Consider the following 14,308-nt stretch of genomic DNA (forward strand, 5'->3'; position numbering starts at 1 on the left):
AACAAAATGTGTTTGACCATAAGACCTCAGCCAAGTTCGATAACTAGCTAAATCGGCCAAGACACTTGGGAATTATGGCCCTTGACAATAATTTATGAATCACCTAGATGCATAAAAATGCTGAAGTCTTCATTCTCAAACATGCACCAAAAACCATTCATCTTGTCCGCACTCTAAGTGGAATATTTCTCATCCGATCTTCACCAAACTTGAACAAAATGTGTTTGACCATAAGACCTCACCCAAGTTCGATAACTAGCTAAATCGGCCAAGACACTTCGGAGTTATGGCCCTTGACAATAATTTATGAATCACCTAGATGCCTAAAAATGCTGGTCTTCATTCTCAAACATGCACCAAAAACCATTCATCTTGTCTGCACTCTAAGTCAAACATTTCGTATCCGATCTTCACCAAACTCGAACAAAATGTGTTTGCAAATAAGACCTTGGCCAAGTTCGATAACTAGCCAAATCGGTTGAGACACTTCAGAATTATGGCCCTTGACAATAACTAATGAATCACCTAGACTCATAAAAATGCTGAAGTCTTCATTCTCAAACATGCACCAAAAACCATTCATCTTGTCCGCACTCCAAGTCAAACATTTTTTATCCGATCTTCACCAAACTTAAACAAAATGTGTATGACCATAATTCCTCTCCCAGGTTCGATAACTAGCAAAATTGGCATAGGCACTTCAGAATTATGGCCCTTGAATTACTGAAAATCAGCCATTTTACTCTTCAAAGGTATATTTGTTGTGACTAAACAGTATAAAAACACTGACTTAGTGTTTAGATGATTAGGCAGTTGTGGGAGACGTGCTTTTCTCAAAAGTAGCTCTAGTTTATAACAGAATTTGATGTACAAAACGGATGTTTAAAACGCTAAGGGCCTTTCAGTTTCTCCAGTTTTGGAAAAACCATACTGTGTCTAAATTTAGCAGCTCTTTCTCTGCGTTCTGATTGGTTCCCTGTCATGATCTCGCGTGATTTTTGCACACGGTAACATGTCGAATAGAAACCGGAAACGTAAACAATTATCACAATGTTTTGGACAATTTTGTTCAACGGTTACAACTTCGTCTGCCAACAAAAATTGAAGTAAATAGTCAAAGCACAAAGAGCTCGCTAGTGCGAGTCAGGAAGTTTCATGTTTGTTTTTCTAACAGTCAGAAAGTGTCATGCTTTCACACATGGGTTCACATGGCATGATGAGCAGTCTTTAGGTATTTCTGTTGAATGTTCGACGGCCTCACGGACGAACACAAGCTTAAGTGTCGAAAGCTTATTTTTTGAAACAGCTACAGTATTACACTTTGTTATGTTCGCTTTTGTTACTACTTGTAGATTATTGTCCACAATAAAGAATAATTTGCATGCTAAAATGTTGAAAATCCGGGCAAGTAAGTTTTGACTGCGGACAAGTAGATTTTTAAGTCTCATTTGTCCGTGGACAAGTGAAAAATATTGGGATTTCCACACCCCTGATCCCTAAATGAAACATTAGATCATTCCTACTGTTTTCGAAATTTATGGCATGGACATGCACAGAAAACCAAATAGTGCTATTGTGCATATGATATTAAATTACTGATAATATCACATTGGCAGAAAAGAAAATAACCATTTTATGCATGAGATATGAAATCAATGAGGAATATGATATATTAATACGTCTCCCCTCATTTGTTTTTGCCTTGTCCATCTGTCCCTCTGTCCTTCTGTTGGTCCTTCCGTCACACTTCATTTCCGACCAATAACTGGAGAACCATTTGACCTAGAAGCTATAAACTTCATAGGATGGCAGGGCTTATGGAGCAGACGACCCCTATTGTTTTTTTTTTGGGTTACTCCATCAAAGGTCAAGGTCACAGGGGCCTGAACATGGAAAACCATTTCCGATCAATAACTTGAGAACCACTTGACCCAGAATGTTGAAACTTCTTAGGACGATTGGACATGCAGAGTAGATGAACCCTATTGATTTTTGCGGGGGGGGGGGGGGGGGGGGGGGGGGTCACTTGATCAAAGGTTAAGGTTACAGGGGCCTGAACATGGAAAACAGTTTCGGATCAATAACTTGAGAACCATTGAAACTTATAGGATGCTTGGACATGCCTATTGCAGCCAACCATCAGTGTCTCTTTGACTTTCGCTCCTGTCCCCAGTTGACTTCTTGCCTATTATGACTATGCATTGGGGGAGACATGCGCTTTTCTACAAAAGCATCTTCTAGTTACATACTTATTTCTTTTCCCCATTAAGTTACAATGGAATCAGAAATGTCAATATTTTTCCATATAGTAAAGCCTAAATTTCATATTAGGTGCGTGACGTTATTTATTGTGTGTCATTGCATAAATTCTTTTATTTAGTTCAGTATTGTCAATCTTATTTGGGCTATTGAACAAATTCATAATATTTACATTACATTTATATGTGTAGATCCGCAAGTAACTGCCAACTTTCTCACATGAATTAGAGATGGATTACGAATGATGTCAGACAAAATGTCTTATTGTCTTTTATCAAATTGTCATGAAGAACATAGGAGCTGCCCGGGGATCGAACTCACGACCCCGCAACCTGTAGATCTGCACTCTCCCTATTGAGCTAAGCGGGTGGGCCTGTCCTTGAAAATGGTATGATAATAAATTGTTGTTAGTTAAGACAGGGAAAATGTGCTAATTATGCTGTATAATATGGACCTGTAGTTCATATAAAACTTACAAGCCAGGATAATCGAACTTCAGTTTTCACTCTTAGTACAGAGAAGGAAGGGTATTCTAGAGATACATTTCTTGGAACATTTCTGCAAAATTTGGTGTTGAAGAATAAAGAATATCACAGAGCCAGACAAAAACATACTAGGTTATTACTTTTATAAAGTCAGGCAGTATTACTCCATGAAAAAGAAACTAGAGCGTATTTTTCAATGAAAATATTCATAAGATGTGATCTTTTAATTACATTTAATTACTGTATTGAGAAATATGCTTGAGTTCTGAAGGTGAGATATTGGGTGACTCAGGAGCATGACATTGGAGCGCAGTTTTACTTTTGTATGGAGACTTATGCAGGGAAAATAATGCGCTCCTTTAAGTCCGTTAGAATTACTCAAGCACATATTTTTAAATGAAAAATTCATAATTTTTTTATTACAATTTATTGTATCGAGAATTATTACATACACATTTATAAACTCTGTAAGTTTTAATGGAACCTAAAACGTCAATATTTTTAGCTCACCTGTCACAAAGTGACAAGGTGAGCTTTTGTGATCGCGCGGTGTCCGTCGTCCGTGCGTGCGTGCGTCCGTAAACTTTTGCTTGTGACCACTCTAGAGGTCACATTTTTCATGGGATCTTTATGAAAGTTGGTCAGAATGTTCATCTTGATGATATCTAGGTCAAGTTCGAAACTGGGTCACATGCCATCAAAAACTAGGTCAGTAGGTCTAAAAATAGAAAAACCTTGTGACCTCTCTAGAGGCCATATATTTCACAAGATCTTCATGAAAATTGGTCAGAATGTTCACCTTGATGATATCTAGGTCAAGTTTGAAACTGGGTCACGTGCCGTTTAAAAATAGGTCAGTAGGTCTAAAAATAGAAAAACCTTGTGACCTCTCTAGAGGCCATATATTTCACAAGATCTTCATGAAAATTGGTCAGAATGTTCACCTTGATGATATCTAGGTCAAGTTCGAAACTGGGTCACGTGCCCTCAAAAACTAGGTCAGTAGGTCTAAAAATAGAAAAACCTTGTAACCTCTCTAGAGGCCATATATTTCACAAGACCTTCATGAAAATCGGTCAGAACGTTCACCTTGATGATATCTAGGTCAAGTTCGAAACTGGGTCACGTGTTGTCAAAAACTAGGTCAGTAGGTCAAATAATCGAAAAACCTTGTGACCTCTCTAAAGGCCATATTTTTCATGGGATCTGTATGAAAGTTGGTCTGAATGTTCATCTTGATGATATCTAGGTCAAGTTCGAAACTGGGTCACGTGCAGTCAAAAACTAGGTCAGTAGGTCTAAAAATAGAAAAACCCTGTGACATAACTAGAGGCCATATATTTCATGAGATCTTCATGAAAATTGGTCAGAATGTTCATCTTGATGATATCTAGGTCAAGTTCAAAAGTGGGTCACGTGCCTACAAAAACTAGGTCAGTAGGTCAAATAATAGAAAAACCTTGTGACCTCTCTAGAGGCCATATTTTTCATGGGATCTGTATGAAAGTTGGTCTGAATGTTCATCTTGATGATATCTAGGTCAAGTTCAAAAGTGGGTCATGTGCCTTCAAAAACTAGGTCAGTAGGTCAAATAATAGAAAAACCTTGTGACCTCTCTAAAGACCATATTTTTCATGGGATCTGTATGAAAATTGGTCTGAATGTTCATCTTGATGATATCTAGGTCAAGATCGAAACAGGGTCATGTGCGGTCAAAAACTAGGTCAGTAGGTCTAAAAATAGAAAAACCTTGTGACCTCTCTAGAGGCCATACTTTTGAATGGATCTCCATAAAAATTGGTCAGAATGTTCACCTTGGTGATATCTAGGTCAAGTTTGAAACTTGGTCATGTGCCTTCAAAAACTAGGTCAGTAGGTCAAATAATAAAAAAACCTTGTGACTTCTCTAGAGGCCATACTTTTCATTGGATCTGTATGAAAGTTGGTCTGAATGTTCATCTTGATGATATCTAGGTTAAATTTGAAACTGGGTCAACTGCGGTCAAAAACTAGGTCAGTAGGTCTAAAATTATTAAAATCTTTTGACCTCTCTACCGGCCATATTTTTCAATGGCTCTTCATGAAAATTGATCTGAATGTTCACCTTGATGATATCTAGGTCAGTTTCGAAACTGGGTCACGTGCGGTCAAAAACTAGGCCAGTAGGTATAAAAATAGAAAAACTTTGTGACCTCTCTAGAGGCCATATTTTTCATGAGATCTTCATGAAAATTAGTGAGAGTGTTCACCTTGATGATATCTAGGTAAAGTTCAAAAGAGGGTCATGTACCTTCGAAAATTAGGTCAATAGGTCAAATAACAGAAAAACCTTGTGACCTCTCTAGAGACCATATTTTTCAATGGATCTTCATGAAAATTGGTCAGAATTTTTATCTTGATAATATCTAGGTCAAGTTCAAAACTGGGTCACATGAGCTCAAAAACTAGGTCACTATGTCAAATAATAGAAAAAACGACGTCATACTCAAAACTGGGTCATGTGGGAAGAGGTGAGCTATTCAGGACCATCATGGTCCTCTTGTTCCATATTGATGTCCAGATTTCATACGGGTTTGTGACGTCAGTTTCATGTATGTAGTTGCGCTTAAAAGTTCTTTAACAACAATATTTTCAGTTTTATTCTAGCTTAAGAACATATTTATATCATTTAAATCATAATATTAAGTAAAAATGCGTATATAATAAAATGATTATTAGATTTGCATCTAGAATTATGCACTCTTCTTTCGCAAATTAATATTGCGCTCCTGAACTCGCGCAATATTTCCGCTGCTGAACTTGTGCATGTTTCTCGATACAAATCTAATAACCTATAAATATGCCATGTTTTCAGAAGGTGAGATATTGAGTGACTTAGGATTGTGTTTTTTTATTACTTTGCTAATGAGTAATTTCTATTTTTCTATGAAAAAAACAATATCCTTTTTATTACAAATTCATTGTATGTTAATAAAACATTTGTTCTTTAGTTGAGAAAAATCAAAAGTATCAACAGTTATTAGCATTTTAATGTTATGACATACATTCAGATGACGTCACATACCCAGTATGAAATCAGGTTATCAGTATTGGAAAATATTGAGTTTTAAGGTTCCATTGTAACTTTATGGAGTTTAGAAATGAGTATGTAATAACTCTGAATCTACCTGGTAGCAAGAGAATTAGAGGGCTATACTTTTGAATGGGCTTTCACATTATGTCTAACACTATTATAATGTGTTAGTTTAAATACTTAATAGATTATGCCATATAGGCAGAGATATGTCCAGCATTTTTTAATCTTTAAACATATTTGTAAAGTGGATAAATTTGATTTCTATGTATGAACTGGAGTAAAAAACACAAATGGTTCAAAGATTGAAAAATATTGTCAAAATGTGGATGAAGATAAATGCTGAAAGAGCATTTATTACTGCTTTAGCCTGCTGGCGGCAAGTGATTCTGCCTTTACAATCAGTGCAGACCAAGGTCTGCCTGCACATCCATGCAGTCTGATCATGGTCTGCACTGTTCGCCATTCAGTCAGTATCTTTTTGGTAAGCACCCCTTTTAACAGTTAATGGTACTGTCCAAATTGAAAGATGGACAAGTTCATTATAGAAATTTAGCAGGGTAAGGGTTTATTAGAATTACAGAATTATAATGAGCAACTATTAATCTAAAAGTTACATTTATTCTTTAGATGGCGACTGGCAACTCTGAGAAGATTGAGGAAGAGTTTACTGTTGCACGTCTATACATCAGCAAGATGAAGACGGAGATAAAGTCACTTGTAACCAAGGCAACACAGTTGGAGTTGACTGGCACTGAAGCAAACAAAAAACTTGATTTTGCTGAGAAAGATCTGTCAGATTGTAAACTTCTCATCATTCAGGTACACTAATGTTTCTGGGGCAGAAGAAGGGGCTATGATACTGTAGAACACTTTAAAATCATGTGATCATTATTTAGCAAATTTGCTCTGATTTGTGGAATGTTGAAATCACAACGTTCTGAAAATATCATTGTAACAGAAAATGCATTTGGATATATCAGGTATATATTGAGATCCACTTGTAATATTTTTCACTTAAACTTTGAATTTGCCAGGAATGAAACTTAGGAATATAAGCAAAAATATAAGTTATCACTTGTATGTTTTACGGTACATTTGTATGAGGAATACCATGTTCAGTCAGGTCTAATTACTGATCAGGTATCTGTTCAAGATCATATAGTACTGGTATATTTTTATTTATTTGTATATTATGACTTTTACGGCCTGAGTCAACATGTAAAGAATCCAGTCAGGAGATAGGTAGTGCTTTTTTATAAAATTTAACACAACCTAGCTTTTCGTGACAGTTTTACCTAAGACAGTCTTAAAAATTTAGTAAGGTCTTTAAATAAGAAGTTACTTGTTGTGAATAAGTTTGATTAGGTCCTGGAGAATATGACAACAATGAGATGTATATGCTGGTTTATGATTAAATAAATCTGTCGGAAGATCCTTTGGAAGCACAGAACAAAGCCAAACAAAAGTAATTGCTGACATGTGTTACATGTGTTTAATTGAGTCTGTTCATGAGAGGTTATGATAAGTGTAACACCCCTCATGCTCCCTAGCAACAGTTTAAGCGGTATTTTATCATAAAAGAATACTGAGGGGATTCCATGATTGCAAAGGTCCCAGAATAATGACAACACTGAGTCTCAAGTTGTGTATTTGAAAAATTCTGCAAGATGTTTAACTTTTTTCTTGGCAATTCAAATCTGATGTTCCTTGAGTCTTGAAAGTGTTTCGTTTCTTTTTGCATTCAGCATGAGGCAAAGATGAAGTCTTTACAAGAAACGATCCAGGATGTAGAGGCAAAGAAGAGACAGTTGGAAGAGAATGTTGATAACTTAAGTGAGAAGCTAGTCGCTGCTTCAGCTGCAGGTAAATAGCTATGAAGAGCTTCATCAGATTTGTATTCATCCATATTGTCCCACAGAAAACAACTGTATTTTGAGGAACCTTCTTGAAATATTATTTTGAATAGAATGTTACCATAAGTAATACTGAATAGTAACCAGAGCTGATACTTTTCCAACAAAGAGGGTTGAATAATTCTTATAGAGGAAAGGCTATAGTCAGATCAGCACAGTAGTAAAACTAAAAAAAAAACAACAGATTATTAAAACTGTTTGGCAATTGTAGGAATCAGTTGTTATTAGGAATATATTGAATGTAATGTAAAGTAGATCAAAAACTAGAGCTGCTTTGGAGAAAAGCGCATGTCTCCTAAAACTGCCTAATCATCTGAATTGTAAAAAAAAGTACGCTTCAGGAGTAAGTTTTGGTTCAGAAAAGTACACTTCAGGATTAAGTTTTGATTCAGTAATTCAAAGGGCCATTCAGTTCAAAAGTTTTGGTTTAGTGATTCAAAGTGGTTCGAATGAGTGGTTCGGATCAGTAATTCAGGGGCCATAATTCTGAAGTACCTGGGCCGATTTGGCGAGTTATCGAACTTGGCTGAGGACTTATTGGCAAACACATTTTGTTCAAGTTTGGTGAAGATCAGATGAGTAATGTTTGACTTAGAATGTGGACAAGATTTGTGACACACACACAGACAGGAGTAAATCAATATGTCTCCCACACCACTCTGTGGTGGGAGACATAATAAATATGTGATGGAAAATTTGTGATGAAAATAAAGTAAAATATTACTTTTCTTTGGTCAGAACAAGTCCATCAATCAGCCCAGAAAGATCTCCAGTCGTCAGTTGAGATGCAAAGTTCCCTGGAAGCCCAGCTAGAGGCCCATAGAGAAACACACCAGAAACAGATCTCCAGTCTCCGTGATGAGATCGCAACAAAACAGGCACATATGGATCAGCTGAAAGAGTAAGTTCATTGAGTAATTCATTGATTCTACATGGTGAATATCAGGAAAGTTCATATACATTGCTGCCATACATAGATTATGTCAAGAATTCGAGAGAAATTTGTATTGTAATCATGTTATGTTGATGTCAGTTGTGGTCTATATTCCACATCCTTAAAATTGACCAAATATGATAAATGGTACCAGAATGTGGAAATTAGATTTTCAGATGATTAGTACCACCTCGATAAATACAGGAATACTTCTTTTTGTATTACCCAAAAACTCGAAAAAAGAAAAATGAGTATGGTTGAAACTCTGTGTATAGAATGCTTATCTCAAGAAATATGCGACTGTCTTGAAGTACTGTTTAGTCAAATTCCTGTGCAGCTTTGTCTCATTGAGTTGAAATATAATTCTGTTACCTACATAGCATGATCATGCATTTCAGAAACTGAATGGATGAAAGAATCCAGCTGCTTTCAAATGGCTTAGTACTGACACAATTTATGTAAAATGCATTTGTCCTGTAATTCATGTTAATGATGCCTTGGCAATACGTTAAGCAATTTTAAACAGATTGTATCTCAATCCTGATTGGGGAATTTTTTAATCACAGCACCAATCAGAAGCTGAGTCTTGCCCTGGAGAAGTTACAGGGAGATTATGACAAACTGAAACAAGATGAGACAGAGAAAAGTGCCAAGTTAGCAGAGCTTTCTCAACAGATTGATAGACGTGAACAGGCAAGACAGGATCTGAAGGGGCTTGAAGAAACTGTGGTATGTTACATTCAGAGTTGCTTTTATTCATGTATTTAGCAAAGTGTTCTTGCTGGTAAATAATCTTTATAAACCAGAAGAAATATTTTTTGAAAATAACAATTATTATGAAATATTAAGCTTGATTAATGGAGAAATGTCATTTACTATGAAAAAGAATCTGGTTAAATGCACAGTTGTTTTTTACAGGCTAAGGAATTACAGACCCTGCATAACTTGAGAAAGTTGTTTGTACAAGATCTGCAGAACAGAGTTAGAAAGGTAATAAAACTCATGCTGAAGACAATATGTAGATGATAATGATCATTTCTATAATAAGGACTCGAGTCTAAATATTGTATCTATTGATGTGTCCACCCTTGATGGCCAGTACCTGCCTTTCATGATTGATCTATTTTTAGTAGTTTACTTTATGTAGTGTGTTGCCTGGCCATTAGTTGTGTTTTGTTTAAAATTTGTTATGTAGCAGAGTCACAGCCCTGTACAACAGCAGAACCCTTACTGAGGCTATACAATATATGTTTCTTGCATCTCTTAGGAGAAATTTAAAACCTTTTTCAGACCTTTATGGTGGCTTTAAACTTCATTACAATTATCTTTTGCTACCACTCAGTAACAACTAAGTTTTATTTAATGCACATATCTTCTTTAAGGAGCCTCCATGGCCAAGTGGTTAAGGTTGCTGGCTTGAAATCACTCACACCCAGCTGGCTTACAAAATATCACTGGTTCTACCCAGGCACCCACCCAGGCACCCACCCAGGCCTGAAATGATGCCTGGAAAGGCACCTGGTGTCTTCTATTACCATTGAAAGCTAGAAATACACCATATGACCCAAAATTGTGAAGATGTGACTTTAAACGTAACAAACAATATTCTATTTTCTGTACCTCAGACAATGAAGAAGGGAGAGGATGATGATGATGATGATGTTGGAGGCAGTGCAGCAGCAAAACAGAAAATCAGCTTCCTTGAGAATAACCTGGAACAACTTACCAAGGTCCATAAACAGGTTGGCATTCTCTTCATCTCATTCCTCATTATAATTTTAGGGTTAAACAGAAAACTTTTGTAACTCTCTGAATTGTAAGAACAAGTAACTATAGTTTTCCATTCAACCCTGGAAAATTTATGTATAGGCTTTTTGTTCAATGTTTGATTTGTTGGAGTTCTATAAACTAGTTGGCCTACATTTAAACAGTACTTTGTTTGATGTTTACATGTTTCAAAGAGTTTATTATGTCTGTCAGAAATAAGTGATTTTGTAATTCATCAGTACCATAAGACTTCAGGAATTTTTGTGCGCCCACCCCCATGAGTGGTGGGGGCATATAGATTTGGTCTATTTTTAGCTTGTCCGCGACAATGCCGATTTGAGATGCGAATTGCCCAAGTTAGAGAAACGTCTTCGTGCAACAATGGATAGAGTTAAGTCACTTGAGTCAGCGTTAAAGGATGCTAAAGAGGGAGCCATGAGAGACAGAAAACGGTATGTAGATTCTGTAAAACTGAATTCAAGGTACAGGAAGTATATTATATATTCATTCTGGTCATTTGCATTATGGTGAAGGTACATGTTGATAAGAAAAATCTAGAAATATATTGCAGGTATTTAAAAGGAAATTATCATCCTCTCTAAAAACCTCGAGGACACAGGCTCAAGTACCATTCAGCATTGATAAGTAGATGTACATGTAGAAAGTCATGTATGAAAAACTGAGATGAACATTGTTTTGTACAGTAAACTGTTGTCATTTTGTCACCATATACAACATAGTGAGATCGTATTTTGTGGGGTTATTCATGTTCAGTGGAAACATCACTTATCTGTTTACTTTTTACACTTTTGATTTTTTTCCTGTTGATACGTGCTTATTTTTTCCCAGTGATATCAAATGCAATAATTTTGCCACCAGTTACAAAGTGTATTGGGGCTATATTTGAGTCATGCAATTCTGTATTTGTGTCCGCTCCATATCTGGGAAGATTTCTATCAGTTATTTACCTCATCAAGATGATGTGATGAGAGCACACAACCTATGTCACTAGGTATCACTCGAGGTCAAAGGTCAAATAGCTTGATTTGCTGGAAGATTTTCACAAAACTAGTATAAAATATTTACCTCATCAAGACGATGTGCAGAGCGCACAACCCTGGTCACTTTTCCAAGGTCAAGGCAACGGATAGAGGTCAAATTTCAGATAGCTTAAGGTCCACTTTATATCTTCTTAATTTTTTCATAAGATTTTCATAAAACTAGCATTAGATATTTACCTTATTAAGGTAGTTCATCACGTTTGAAACAAATATGGTTCTGCAATGTAGAATTTTATTAAACCTTAGTTTTAAAGCATAATTTTATCTGAAGGAAATTCAGCCTACAAAAAAAGATAAAGAGTCGAATAGCTTGAATTTTTGTCAGACCCTTTTGAAAATATTGGTCCTACGGTCAATTTTCACAATGGGATTTTGTGGGAAAGTCGTTTTTTGGCGACATTATCGCATATAGAAAGATTTCCACAATGTAGATTTTGATGAAATTTTTCATGCTTGTAAACTTACATATTTTTCAACCAAATATCTATGTAAAATTTGTAAGTCTGTGTGCTTCATTTTTCACAATTGGCCAACCATCAGTTCCCTTACATTGCTGCTGATTCAGTGTTGTAATTTTGATCTATCTCATGTCAAAATTAACCCTACGAAAGACAGGAGTACTCTGTGATAAACACTTAATACAGAGGATATAATAGATTCCCAGCAACATCCTACGCATATAACAGCTACAAGGCATTATTCTAGGTGTTCCAGATAAATGACTTTATGCTGTACTTCTGGTTATTCAAACATGCAGAGCATCACTCTGGGCGTTGAATTCTTCATTTGAGGAAGCCATCCAGCTGGCTTACGGAAGGTCGGTGGTTCTACCAAGGTGTCTGCTCCTGATGAAATAATGCACGGAGGGGCACCAGGGGTCTTCCTTCACCATCAAAGCTGGAAAGTCGCCATATGACCTATAATTGTGTCCTGGCGACGTTAAACCCAACAAAATAAAAAAAATAAACATGCAGAACTACCTTAAAGAGACATGCAGCCCAAAAGATCCAAGGTCAGGGTCACACTAGGAGATGAAAGACCAGATAGCTTAAACTTATGAACACTCCCAAGTCTTGACCACTTTGATTTTAATACAACTAGCATGAGTTGTTATCCTCATCAAGACTAAATGCAAGAGTACATGGCCCAAATCATTAGATTCAATGTCAAGGTCATACTTGAAGTCAAACGGTCATGATCACAACATTTTGCTTAGCAGCATCTGGGGGTATTAATCACCTTATATGATAGCTTTAGTATAATCCTAAAGAAAAGAAAGTGTTAGTGTTTAGAATTGTTTATGTTCATTGCTCTTAGAGTACAAATGAATGATATTTAAATTTGAGAATGTAAATGTAAATATATAGTAAATCGCCTATACATGATCTCACAGAAGATAATTTTTGCAGTACTTCACCACACAGTATTATAAATTCTCACAATCATTGATTATTCTGGCCCAATGTCGAAATAAAAAACTACAAAGAAATAAGTATACACTGGTCAGCCCTTTTATTTACGGCGAATAATTATATTAATCCTTGTCGCAAATCTGAAAAACTACCATAATTGTTCATTAAGAATAGTAACAGTTTTACCAACCGATTGATGACTCAATTATTTTGCGGCTTTGCATATAATGTCTAATACTAAATTTTCCTTGATAGTTCATTTGAATTTTTACCTAGGTAATTTATATGGGAATGTATTTGTGAACTGTGTACGGAATAAGAATATTGGTGTTAGTTTAAATACTGCCGTTGTTATGCATTTCTGTAATACACATTTAAACGCATACTAATAAGACAAATTAGCGTTTTTTCATGAGTTTAGTCTGTTTTTCGTCCCGTGGACTCCGGGTACTCCATATAACAAGGTATTTCTATATTTTTGCACTTTAAATAAACTAAAATGAAATGACTAGTGGCCCTTTATGCAAAACTACCCTTGTTCTCAAAAGCTCCATCTTGTCCAGAACATTGCAGTCAAAGCTAATGATTGGCATTTTCGTCGGTCTGTATTTACCACCATTATCATTGGATTTAATTTTTTATATTGGAAAATGAATAAATTAAGGAATATTGTTGGTTTATGTGCAAACTCACGAACCCTAGCAAAGTATCAAGTCACACTTGGCTGTCCAACACATTCATCCATACAGGGTTTAATTACTTTACAAATAATGACAGTTTATGAACGACCATGTTAAAGTGGTTGCTAATACATTTCATAACTTTTCTATCAAGGTTTTTATTACTTGAAATGATCATACATAAGCACCCAACCTTAGGTGTCACATTCCATCATATTAGAATGTTAAGTTATGCAGATTTTCCTAACCCTTGATGATTTATCTTGTTCAGTTACATAATATTCAAGTCCCGTGAATTTTTTTGAATGGACAAGAATTCTGATTTTAAAGTTTTACCCCGCAATAAGTTTTTAAAGGCTATAATAAAAAGTTTTAACATACCATTACTCCGTTTATCAGGTCATGATCAGACTAAAAGAGAATTTGATTAACCACAGTTTGCTACTGACTTCACTTTAAAGGTAACTTTGTGAGAATAGCAAAAAGACTTTTTTTTAATAACTTTCCTCAGTTAATTATATTTTATAACTAATACAGGTTATAAAATGCTTGAAAAAATAATTGAAATAGGTGACATAACTTACTAACAGTTAACCCCTGACTGTCAATTATTTTTTTGCCTGTCTGGTCCATATTTCTGTCATCCTTGAAGGGATTCTAACATTACATGGAACAAATGAATCCAATAATGAGATGTCAGGCATAACACCCATACCCCTAG

At 35.7% G+C, this 14,308-nt stretch overlaps 1 protein-coding gene across 3 annotated transcripts in view; it reads left to right on the forward strand.

Annotated features, from left to right (window-relative positions):
• Positions 1 to 14,308, forward strand: part of LOC123531632 (kinesin heavy chain-like) — a 68,224-nt gene that overhangs the window by 46,719 nt on the left and 7,197 nt on the right. For all 3 annotated transcript variants that reach the window (XM_045312766.2, XM_053517513.1, XM_045312768.2), the window contains 7 exons: positions 6,448 to 6,639; positions 7,566 to 7,683; positions 8,472 to 8,634; positions 9,234 to 9,396; positions 9,586 to 9,657; positions 10,293 to 10,409; positions 10,750 to 10,886. In XM_045312766.2, coding sequence (XP_045168701.2) covers positions 6,448 to 6,639; positions 7,566 to 7,683; positions 8,472 to 8,634; positions 9,234 to 9,396; positions 9,586 to 9,657; positions 10,293 to 10,409; positions 10,750 to 10,886 — 962 coding nt within the window. The remainder of the gene's footprint in view (positions 1 to 6,447; positions 6,640 to 7,565; positions 7,684 to 8,471; positions 8,635 to 9,233; positions 9,397 to 9,585; positions 9,658 to 10,292; positions 10,410 to 10,749; positions 10,887 to 14,308) is intronic.

The sequence above is a fragment of the Mercenaria mercenaria genome, chromosome 11 (assembly GCF_021730395.1).
Source record: "Mercenaria mercenaria strain notata chromosome 11, MADL_Memer_1, whole genome shotgun sequence".
NCBI lineage: Eukaryota > Metazoa > Mollusca > Bivalvia > Venerida > Veneridae > Mercenaria > Mercenaria mercenaria.